This window comes from Pristis pectinata, chromosome 1 (genome assembly GCF_009764475.1).
Source record: "Pristis pectinata isolate sPriPec2 chromosome 1, sPriPec2.1.pri, whole genome shotgun sequence".
Classification (NCBI taxonomy): Eukaryota; Metazoa; Chordata; class Chondrichthyes; order Rhinopristiformes; family Pristidae; genus Pristis; species Pristis pectinata.
Genome location: NC_067405.1, coordinates 46,258,684 through 46,271,326, shown reverse-complemented (window position 1 = coordinate 46,271,326; position 12,643 = coordinate 46,258,684). Strand labels below are relative to the sequence as shown.

The window sequence follows — 12,643 nt, the reverse complement described above, 5'->3', positions numbered from 1 at the left end:
TATTAAACATTAGTATATTGTATTAGAATTACTGCTGATACATTTTAACATCTGTGGCAAGATGGTTTATTAACTGAGCAATAGATGTATTTTTTACTTTATTCCCTTGGTAAAAATTAGGCAAATACTGAAAAACCTATCCTAAACAAAAGTGAGCAGTCAGGAAGAGATGCACTTTTGTCAGATATATGCAAGACAAGAAAACTGAAGAAGGCTGTTACCAATGATAGGAGTGCACCAATACTTAATGGTAAGTTTGGAAAACTTGACTTTAAGTTAGACAAGTAAGCTTATGTTATGTGAAAGTACTACAGTTGTATTAGAAAGTCATACTTGTACCACTGGATATGTCATTCAAAGTCCATAACTCCCTATATGAACGTACATCAGGTATATAATCAATTAATATAACGATTGAAATTCTGGTTACATTTGCTTACATTCCTAAAAAAGACATTGAGTTTCAAGAAGGCTGTTTGGTTAATTTATCGCCAGAAATCTCTTCTGCCTAAACTATGTTGAGGAAATGTTTAATTTCCACAAACAATATATTTTTATTTGGAATACAAATTAAATTCTGACACATAACATGGCGTGAGAGTACAATGAAGAGAAAACTGGTAATTGGCCTTACCAGATACCCAGTGGACCAGAGTGATGTATCAGGTCCAGACCCAGAGTCACTATCCATAGTCCCCTTGTGTCTGGTCGTGCCAGGGCCAGATGCAGATGACTGACTTTACTGACCTGAGGTACTTTACTGAGGTCAGGTGGCAAGGTCTCAATGAGACTCCATGGACAAAGTCCAGTGACACTTCTGGAATGCCCTCATAAGCATTCACAGGAGAAGGTAGGGACACAGCTTTGACTAGTTAAAGTTGTCAAGGATTTTGTTTTTAATCTCTGACATTTTAGAAACATTATTACAATATAAATAATTTAAAATGTTTAATTTTAAAAAGTGCACAACACTAAAACAAAATGAAAATATTAAATGACAATTGTTTAAAAAAAATTAATTACCTTCCCTTTTGTCTTCTCATCCCCATTGAAATCGATTAGGCTTCCTATCCAATACCACATAAAGCTGGGGAGTCCAGCCCTGTCACTGTAGTGTCCAGTGATGAAGTACTGCACCATCTGTCTTTCAAGGTCTTGGACGTGTGGAAATTCTAATTTTATTGAAATTTCAGTGGATAAAAGCCAACTGTTCCAATCCTAGTAGGAATCTCCATAATCTCTACCCTGCCCCAGAAGTCATAAGATAAAATGTATCTTATTTTACATATTAATTCTTCCACAAATCAAATGTTCTTTTAAACAGCTCCTAAAGGACCTGGTGGTGGAGGCGGTGGCGGTGGTGGTGGTGGTGGAGGCGGAGGCGGAGGAGGAGGTGGAGGTGGACCTGCTGGTTTAAGTGGATTATTTGCTGGTGGAATGCCAAAGCTTAGGTCTGCAGGAGCCAGAGAAAGTTCAGGTAAATTGAAATTAATATAATTGTTATAATTTTTTGTCATTTTTTATTTTTGCCTGTTCATACAGTTCAGTACTCTCAATAGAATTACTCAATTACATTGGGCGATATGGTTGATGAAATCTTGCTCTGTGTGTTTATAAATGCATTTTTATGGTTTGAGGATTTTTGTTTTACTAGCAAAGAAATACAAACAAAAAATAGGAGCAGAGTGAGCCCATCCAGTGCCTTGAGCCTGCTCTGCCTTCAATAAGATCATAGTTGATCTGACTTTGCCTCAACTCTACTTTCCTGCCTGGTCACTGTTCCTCCCTATAGTCCAGAAATCTGTCTCTCGTAGCCTCCTAGCTTCCAAAGCTCTTTGGGGTAAAGAATTCTGAAGAATCAAGATCCTTTGAGAGAGAAAGTTCATTCACATCTCTATTTTAAATGGGCAATTACTTATTCTAAAACTACATCCCCAGATCTAGATTCCCCCATGAGAGTTGTACATTCTTTCAGCATCTGCTTTGTTAGGTGTCCTCCAAATGTTGTTTCGATACAATAACATTTAACCCTTCTAAACCCTTATCCTCCTTTAGATGGGCCTTTTGGGTTCCCAGGTATGTTCTAACAGTTGTGGCAAGTCTTCTCTACTTTCATCAGCATCAGGTTTATTACCACTGACATATGTTGTGAAATTTGTTGTTTTGCAGCAGCAGTACAGTGCAAGACATAAAGACATAAAATCACTATAAGTTACAAAAATAAATAAATAGTGCAAAAGGGGAATAACGAGGTAGTGTTCATGGACCGTTCAGAAATCTGATGGCGGAGGGGAAGAAACTATTCCTGAAATGTTATGTGTGGGTCACCAGGCTTCTGTACCTCCTCTCTGATGGTAGTAACGTGAATAGGGCATGTCCTGGGTGGTGAAGGTCCTTAAATGATGGATGCTGCCTTCTTGAGGCACTGCCTCTTGAAGATGTCCTCGATGGTAGAGAGGGTTGTGTCCATGATGGAGCTGGTTGAGTCTATGACCCTCTGCAGCCTCTTTCGATCCTGCACACTGGAGCCTCCATACCAGGCGGTGATGCAACCAGTCCACCATACATCTGTAGAAATTTGCAAGAGTCTTCAGTGACATACCAAATCTCCTCAAATGCTCTAATGAAGTAGAGCCGCTGGTGTGCCGCCTTCGTGATTGCATCAATGTGTTGGGCCTGGGATGGATCCTCTGAGATGTTGACACCTAGGAACTTGAAGCTGCTCACTCTTTCCACCACTGACCCCTCAATGAGGACTGGTGTGCTTTCTCCGGATTTCCCCTACCTGAAGTCCATAATGAATTCCTTGGTCTTGCTGACGTTGAGGACTAGGTTGTTGTTACGACGTCACTCAACCAGCCGATCTATCTCACTCCTGTACACCACCTCATCGCCATCTGAGATTCTGCCAACAACAGTGGTGTCATCGGCAAATTTATAGATGCTGTTTGAGCTGTGCCTAACCACACAGTCATGAGTGTAGAGAGAGTAGAGCAGTGGGCTAAGCACGCTTCCTTGAGGTGCGCCTGTGTTGATTGTCAGCGAGGAGGAGATGTTATTATTGATCCACACTGACTGTGGTCTCCCAATAAGGAAGTCGAGGATCCGGATGCAGAGGGAGGTACAGAGGCTCAGGTTTTGAAGCTTGTTGATTAGTACTGAGGGGATGATGATGTTGAATGTCATTCTGTAGTCAATAAACAGCAGCCTGACGTATGTTTTGCTGTTGTCTTGGGGCTCCAAAGCCGAGTGGAGCGCCAGTGAAATTGCGTCCGCTATGGACCTGTTGTGGCGGTAGGCAAATTGCAGCAGGTCCAAGTCCTTGCTCAGGCAGGAGTTAATTCTAGCCATGATCAACCTCTCAAAGCACTTCATCACAGTAGATGTAAATGCTACTGGGGGATAGTCGTTGAGGCAGCTCACCCTGCTTTTCTTGGGCATTGGTATGATTGATGCCCTTTTGAAGTAGGTGGGAACCTCCAACTGCAGCAGAGGTTGAAGATGTCCTTGAACACTCCAGCCAGTTTGTTGGCACAGATGTTCAGTACCCTGCCAGGTACACCGTCAGGCCTGACGCCTTGCAAGGGTTCACTCTCTTGAAGGATATTCTGACATCGGCCTCGTATTCATGTTCAGTATTGGCCAATATGACAATATATCTGACCATTCACTTAACCTACCTATATCCCTTTGCAAACTCTTGTGTGCTTCACATAACTTGTTTTACCACCTATCTTTCCATTGTCAGCCTGATTTGGCCACAATACACTGACTTGCCCTTGTAATTAGTGTAGATTGTAAATATTTAAAACCCCAGCACTGACACCTTGGTATCAGCTTACCAATCTGAAATGGTCCATTTACTCTAACTCTGTTTGATGGTCATGCTAATATATTACTCTCTGTGCCTTGAACTCTGAGGCAATAACATTTCATGTGGCACCTTAGGGAGCGCCTTTTGGAAATCCAAACACTCTACATCAGCTTTCCTATTTTCTACCCTGATCATTATGACATCACAAAACTCCCCAATAAATTAGTTAAACATGATTTGCAGATGAATTGCTACAGGCAGTAATTGCAAGGTTGAGCAACCTAAAAATGCACCATACTGTTTAACTCTGTAGATGGTGACAGATCAAAAATCTCAGTGACCTGTGCCTTCATCAGAAATATGCATGTTCTTCAAAGGAGCCCCATCAGATGGCTAGTCCAGGTGAATCAGGTCAGATCAAGTATACCCCTCTGGGAGTCAGCAGCTTTGGTGCCCCTACTGGATTGTGTCCAGGTCCACTGATGTTGAGTGCCCCTTATTGCTCTTATGGAGTGATGACTTGCCCCTTTCTTTGGTGGGCTGTGCCACCTTCACCAGACTTTCCAGATGTGCCAGTGTCAGGCAACTCAGATTCTTCCTCAATGATGCTTTGGCTTGATAATTTAAGGGCTTCCTCTTGTCCTATAATCTTAAGTGATGACCTCGCCCACTGTACATTTTCAAGGCCACTCTGGTGGAGATAATTTTAACATGAAGAAATTGACAGTGCGATGTACAGTCTTGGATTACGACAGTGCATTATATCACAGACTGCACAAAATTCTTGCCCTATTAACTATTCTTCACTTGTTGCAGAACTATTTCATCAGAATAAATATTAGAGGAAAGTTCTATTTGTTGCCGTTCTGTTACTTTGTAATTTGAAATCATTCTATTGAGGTGATTTATTTCTCATCAATGTAATTTAAAGGCCTAATTGTACTTCTGGAGTGCCATGCAATCTTGGTTTGCACACAATCTGTGAAAGTTGGATTCAAATATCTTGGGAAGAAACATGAAAAATACTGGGAAGTAATTAAGTTGTAAGTGCCATTTGACTAGTGAGACTAATGATGTGGTATAGAACAAAGTGATAAAGAAAAGCTAATTTTGCTGTTTAGTTTATTTAGTTACTGTAAATCCTTAATTTATCCCATTAACATCTACAGATTCTGGAGGAGGAAGACCACCATTAATGCCTCCTGGTGGAAGAACAACTGGTCCCAGACCCTTTGCACCAAACAATGCCTCACCGAGGTTGCCTGGGTCGTCGTCATTTCCAAGAAGTAGTAACCCTGAACCACCAAGAAATAAATTCCCTCCACCAAGTCAACCAAAATTTTCAAGGCCAGATATAGGTTCAAAGTCTGATGCAGGACCACCACCTGTACCAAATGCACCACGACCGTCAACAACAAGTACGCAGAACAGAGGTCCTCCACCCTTTCCAGGAAATCGGCCATCAAACACAGGACCTTCCCTACCAAATCGAAATCAAGGGTCTTCCCGTCAATTCTCTCCGGTTCCTCCACATAGCAATACAAATAGATCTCATCCATCTCCCAGCCATGGAAGGGTTGGTGAAGATAAGCCTTCTCCATCAACTCCTCCAACTCACAATACAAACAGACCTCCACTGCCTCCTACTCCTGCTAGGATGATGGATGATAGGCCTCCACCACCTCCCATGACAAATAGACCTTCAATTAATAGGGATGGTCCTCCAGTACCACCACCACAGCATCAGAAACCACCTGTTCCTCAAACACCCAGGCCAACTCCCTCCTTCCAAGCACCTCCCCCACCACCACCTAATAGGCCAGGACCTCCACACAGTCATCCAAGCACTGCTACAGATGTTGAAGTTCCAAGGCTTCCTCAAAGGAATTTGTCCCTCCATGGTACTTCTTCAACTTCTCCTGGGCCAGTTCGTGGTCCTCTTCCTCCCAGTGAAAGACCTCCACCACCTGTAAGGGATCCCCCCAGCAGATCAGGTATGTTCACCTAACATTACATCATTTTCAATGGTTATCTGGTCTTTAAAATGAGCAAAGGTGAAGCATAGTACCTGTGATAAGAAATGTAGTTGTCAATTTGCACAAACAAATGCTTCAATAACTAGGTAGCCTTCTCTTATTATTGTATATCATTGAGTGATAAATATTTTCTGTGGAGGCAAGGAGAACTTTAACACTCTACTTCAATATAATGGCCATAAGACCATAAGATATAGGAGCAGAATTAGACCATAAGATATAGGAGCAGAATTAGGCCATTCAGCCCATTGAGTCTGCTCCTCCATTCAATGGCTGATTTTTTAAACCCATTCTCCCGCCTTCTCCCTATAACCCTTAACCCCCTTACAAATCGAGAACCTATCAGTCTCTGCCTTAAATACACCCAATGACTTAACCTCCACAACACTCTGTGGCAACAAATTCCACAGATTCACCACCCTCTGGCTGAAGAAATTCCTGCTCATCTCAGTTTTAAAACAGTGCCCTTGGATCCTAGACTCTCCTGCTAATCGAAACATCCTCTTCACGTCCACTCTATCCTAGTCTTTCAGTGTCCAGTAGGTTTCAATGAGATCCCCCCCCCTTATCCTTCTGAATGGTACCATTTGCATTCAGACAGGGTCTCTGTTTAAGATCTCATCCAAAAGGCTGCAGCACTGGGTTGTTAGGCGAGAACTTTGTATTGAATGGGATTGAACTCTGTCTTTTGACTCAAATATGTGATTGCTGTCTCATGGATGGCAACAAGTGAATGTGAAGGTGTATGGGATAGTGGGATAGATGAAGATAGGGTAGAATGTCTCTTGCTTATACTGGAAGAAAAATAATGTGACACTAAACTTTGTTAATTTGGCCTCATGGTAACATTTCTAGGGCAGAAGACTGTAGATTCAAGGCCCATACAAGTGACTTAAGCACAGAATCTCAGACAATACTTCAATGCCAATATGGGGAATATTTCATTGTTATAGATACCATCTTTCAGACGAGACATTGGGTTGAATTTAGCAAGTCCTATACAACGTTTAAAGAAACACAGTTGTTCTAAATTCCTAATTAGCCACCCTTGAATAATTTCTCAATGTTCCCAACGCAGATTACTTGATTATTTATCACATTTGATTATACCATTTTGTACTTGGAATAACTGTTACTTTTGCTCTACGACTACCTACAAAGTAATGGAAATACTCAACAGGTCAGGCAGCATCTGTGGAAAGAGAAACAATTAACATTTGGGGTCCATGACCCTTTGTCAGAACTCCAGCATCTGCAGATTTTTGATTTTCATTTGCTGTTTACAGACATTGAACAGTACAGCACAGGAACAAGCCCTTTGGCCCATGATGTCTGGGACAACCAGGATGCCAATTTAAACTAATCCCATCTTCCTGAACATGGTCTATATATTGCTTCATTCCTTCCTTGTTCATGTACCTGTTTAAATGCTCCTTAAATGTTGCTATCACATCTGCTTCCACCATCTCGCCTGGCAATGCATTACAGGCACCTACAAGATAACTAATTAACTGAATATTTTTACTCATCCTGGAATTGCTACATCAGTGATTTGCCATTCTTATTTAATTTCGAGATTATTACAGTCACTTAGCACAAAGAAATCTAAGCTCAGGAACTATGGTGTAATATGCATATTGTGTCAAAGATGTATAAAATTTGAACTAGCAAAAATAAAGCAGAATGTGAAGAAAGCAAAATTTTAGAAACATTTGACAGCAGTAATGTTTTTGACCTAAAGAAATTCAATTTGATTTTTCCTTAAGTTTTTAAGAAAAAGATGGCAGAAAATGAGGAAAAATATTTCACAAAAATAGTTTAAAAGCATTGTGCAAGCATGAATACAAGTAGGTTTTTTGGTGATCATTGGAGAATATAGATTTGAATACTATTCTTGTTGTTACTGTTGATTTACTCACAGTATTTTGTTTGGCTGAGAGAGAGCCTTTCATTCTCAGGAATGATGGGATGGTACACTAAATATTTTCTGACCTATATATAACAGGACCTCTTCCTCCTCCACCACCGGGAGGCAGAAATGGTGGTGCCCAGAAAGGGCCACCCGTCCCACAACCTCCAAGTCGAATGGGCTCAGACAACCCTAGGAGTGGCTTCAGGCCCCCACTGCCACCTGACCGAGGAAGTCCTGTTCCCCCACCAACAATGAGGAATGGTTTTCAGGAGTCCTCACAGACAATGTGTGAAGGTAAATACCACCCTTATTTCTCCATCCCCTCATTTTCATTTTATGGAATGAATTGATTTTTGAGAGTTGATACTTACATTGAAGTGGTGATTAATGACTCATTGAGTTTCCAATTTAATGTATTACCATCTTGAATGTTCCAAGCCCCCAGATTGTATGCTGCATTTTGCCTGATGATATGGTAGTAAAATCACTCTAAGGTATTGTGTGAGAACCCAACTTTTACTCCTATCAACTGTCAAATAATACGGCAGTGCTCTATGGATAGAAACATAAATCAATTAATAGATTCAACAGGTGTTTTGAAACATAACAATATTTATGTTAAACTGGAGTTCAATATAAATCTACAACTTCTGGATTTAAGGGAGAAAATATTAACTTTTCCTTGTATAATTGTCAGCAACTTTTGGATTTCCAGAAGTTGAGATCAGTTATTCACAACTGTTTTTTCCAGCTGTGCAATACTGCTGAATTCATACAGTGTGGGAGCACCTACTTCAGGTTTTTTTTCTCACTTTTGCCAATATTCTGCCCCCTTCTTCTGGAGGTGTTTGTTTACATCACACTTTTGGTAGGGAATCTGCAGTAAAATCCTGTGTCAGTTAGACCTTGCACATGGAGTGCTTCACCACTAACTTCAGTGGCAGGAGCAGTGTTACGAACCAGCAACAAAAGAAACACACCGAGTCATGTATCAGTGTTAAAAACTACTTTATTAATAACTACTTATGATAATAAGAAAAATAAAGGTAAAAATGTTAGAAGTAAAAATGTTAAATCTTAAACATTAACCCCAAAAACTAAACTCATAGTGTGTGTGTGGCAAATTCCCAAACTCCAAGTCCAGGAATGGTTCTTAAAGTTCAGTTCAGCAAGCTATAAGGTGAAACGTGAGCAAAGGCTTCTTCCACAACCACTGTTGACTGAAGACAAAACGTAGATGTATAGAGAAAATGGAGAGTAATTGCGAAATCCAAATGTTCCACTTTGGAACCCAAACAACACCTCAGTGTCTACTCAGCAGTGACTATTCCACCGCATCTTCCTCACCCCGAAAGGCACTCGAATCGTGGCCGTCCACACAAATACCTGTTTCCTTCTACAGGTCAAAACAAAGTGAACTCCACTGCTTTGTTCTGAAGTATCTGCCACCCTGAAAGGCATCCAAGATGTGGCCGTCCACACAAATACCTATTTCCCTCTACAGGTTAACGACAAACTGGACTCCACCGGATTACTCCAAAAATCCATACGTGGATTTTAGTGACAGACACAGTTATTGTTTCTCATCCATCGATAGAGAAACTAGCAGGCAGGTCTCTCTGTCTCTCTGTCAAGTTTTAATTGATTTTGAATGTATAATACATTCAAGTGGGTTTGACAGTTCTGGATAAAATGGGTATGGGGTTTAGGGGCATACCTTAGCTGGTTATCCATGTTTTCCCACTTTTTTGTGGGCAGAACTTGTTTCAGTTATCCATTACTATCTGGAAAATACCTTTGGATGTACGTGGCCTCACTGTCAGGGATCCAGCTGGCTCTCCGCCACAAGTTACACCTGTCAGAACTGCTGAGATAGGTTTTGCGTTTATCTGGAAGTCAACGGCAAGAGCAGGTGGCTTTCTGATGACTATGAATTCTGACCCATTCTGATGTCCATGTATTGTAAAATTAATATTTGTCCTTTTTCTGCCCACAGATGAATGGGAAGGTAGGTTTTCTTTCCATTCCATCTCAGACTTTCCACCACCAGAACCGTACGTAAACTTCCCAAAAACTTACCCTAGTAAACAAAGCAAGCCAGAGAGCAGAGGTGAGTAACAGGAATATTTTGTCTCTTTAACAAGTCTGAAACATTAGAGCTAAAATAATCTCTCTTCATTTGAAACATTTTAAATTTGAATACTGTTACCCGTAAAATTTTATTGCATTGTTAATCCTTTTACCATGAGAATTTAATAGTTATTGGCCCTGCTATACTTTCCTGTTTCCATTTCTGGAGGACAAAACAGCCCTTTGGGTGAGCAGTATGCCTGCATTTCTGGAAATAAATCACATTTTAAAAAGGTTGGGAGAAATACTGGTAAAAGTGGGGGTGGAGGGTGTAGAAACAAAGGTTTGAATGTACTTCAGTATTTAAAACAGCATCAATAACAGACACGAGTAATGTTTAGCCCAGTAAAAATATGCTGATTTTTCGGGGATAAAGAAATTCAAGTGGGTTCCTCTCGTACTATTTCAGGCTTTATTATTTAGACTTGCGGAATTGGGAAAGGTTATTGAGTTAAAGATTCTTTATTTCATTAATATCCAATCATGAAATCTATTTGTGGCACACTGCAATAACAAGATTTATGGACATTTCCATCTACACACAATCCTTTTCCATCCATATCTCAGACTGCAATATTGTATTTGTCTCAAATTGTTACACTTAAAATTCTTGAAATGCTGCAATAATTCTAATCTTTTACTGTAACAGATCCGGTCCGGAGAGAGCGAGGTGCTCCACCTCTTCCACCAATTCCACCTACACCAAGGTGAAACAGACTGGCTGTTGAAAGCTCTTGGAAAGCCATCCTGTCCTCGTGAGACTACCATGCACGCTTTAACTGCAGACACTGAATTTATCAGCTTCAATCATTTCCAGCTGTGGAAATGTTGGCTCGCTGGCATTTTGTTTGTGATGCTTATGGCATCTAGAAATTTAAAAACTATATGCATTTTGACTGCTTCAATGTAAAACATGCTAATTTGTTTACATTATTATGGACCAGAATAAATGTATTTTGCAAGAATATTTCTTTAACCTATTTCATTTCAAGGTATATATGGTAATTATCTTCTGGGTGCTCAATGTATTATATGTCTTTTAATAAAAGCAGGCACTTTGGCTTTAACCAAACATTCTTGAAGTAATGTTATCAAATTCAATTTAAATAAGGGCAGAGTTGTATTTTTCAAGCTTCATGCTGTAGGGTATAAATCAAAAGGATTTAACAAGCAAAAAAATCTAAGTGCTATTAGTTAGAAGGTTACCTTGTGTACTCCAGCTTTCATCATTGCTGTTTATATGGAGCTCAAAAAGTACCTAATAGCAGGACACACAAATTCATGAAGCTGCAGTTTGATCTGATTCAAGGTTGATAAATGAGAAGTAAGTGTGCAAATGACTACTAGTGACACTTTAAATCTTTACAGCAATGCTGTATTTGTGTTGAATATAATTAATGTGAATTACCATTTTAAAAATCCTGCTAAAGGCATACAAGGATCAAAATTGGAAGAAACAATTAATTAATTTGAAAAGGAAAATTGTAAATCTTTTGACTCCTGGTTCAGTGTCAGTCAGGTTGAGCAACCATTCCAAAAACCTATTTCACCCACGTAATGCGTTTAATCTTTGGCAGACTTCTAAAGGAATAATGATGAGGCAAATCTGTATTATTACTCTATGTACTCAAAGCTTGTATTTTTAGTGTCCTAGAATTACATCAAATGTACAGCATGGATACAATCCATTTGGGCCAATGTGTCCAAGCTGCTGCCTAAATTCCACTTAAGTCTCCTCAATCTAATCAAGGGATTGTTTTATTTTCACTGAAATTCACCCAGTTTCTTTATGCCTCCTAATTATTTTCTTCAGCCACTTTGTATGGAAGTGAGGTTTACATTCTGACCACACTGATGAAAGAAATTCTCCATATTTCCCTTGAATGAAAACCAAAAAAGCTGGAAATACACAGAAGGTCAGGCAACATCTGTGGAGAAACCGAATAAATGTTTCAGTTTCATGACTTGGCATCAGAACCTGCTAAGTATTTCCAGCATTGTGTTTTTAGTTCAAATTTCCAACAAATGCAGTATTTTTGCTTTCTGCTGCTTATTTCCCTAATTGATTTACAAGTAGTTAACGTGTACTAACAGCCATTAGTATTGGATTTTCCCTCATGGAATAATTCTCTCCACTTCTATCTGTATGTGCATAGCATATGGTGAATAGAAAGATTTCAGTGCATTAATTACAGCGTGATCAGGATTCCATAGTTTAATTTGTCTTCTGCAGTGATACATTTACATTACAGCTCCTTGCGATCTTGGAGGAATGCAAGATCCAAGCCAAAATGGCCACCACTATTAGCAATATTCCTTGCTTCTGCCTTAACCTTTAGTACCACTACCACCATTCATCCTCTGTAAATCACAAGCTGCCAATGACAAGGCTTTAACTGCCATAAAGCTCATAGGATACCAGGCAGCATTGATCCCATTTCTGTGTGCCGCACTTCAGAGAACTGGAGAGATAATATCTTCAGAAAATCCTGCAAGTACATTTAGTGAACCAACATCTGCATCCTCCCCCAGACCAACAACCCCAGCACTGAGGCACTAATGACATTCATTTGGCTCCATTGGGCCAGCCAAGTCATCCTCATGCCCAACGCCAGACTCCTAAAATAAATGCTCTATTTCAAGATCTGTTGTGGCAAGAGATTACCATCAGACATAGGAAAAGAACCTAAGGATGTTGTCTCCATTGAGTCAGGGGAATCTCTAACCAGTAATTGCTCAAAATAGCAAGGA

At 40.1% G+C, this 12,643-nt stretch overlaps 1 protein-coding gene across 9 annotated transcripts in view; it reads left to right on the top strand.

The window, feature by feature from the left end:
• The window catches only part of LOC127574055 (WAS/WASL-interacting protein family member 1-like), an 86,107-nt gene extending 75,250 nt beyond the window's left edge, over positions 1 to 10,857 (top strand). For all 9 annotated transcript variants that reach the window (XM_052022698.1, XM_052022669.1, XM_052022679.1 and 6 more), the window contains 6 exons: positions 121 to 250; positions 1,325 to 1,477; positions 4,984 to 5,808; positions 7,856 to 8,056; positions 9,759 to 9,872; positions 10,542 to 10,857. In XM_052022698.1, the coding sequence (XP_051878658.1) occupies positions 121 to 250; positions 1,325 to 1,477; positions 4,984 to 5,808; positions 7,856 to 8,056; positions 9,759 to 9,872; positions 10,542 to 10,603 (1,485 nt within the window). In that variant the 3' untranslated portion in view covers positions 10,604 to 10,857. The remainder of the gene's footprint in view (positions 1 to 120; positions 251 to 1,324; positions 1,478 to 4,983; positions 5,809 to 7,855; positions 8,057 to 9,758; positions 9,873 to 10,541) is intronic.
• Positions 10,858 to 12,643: the final 1,786 nt, after the last annotated feature.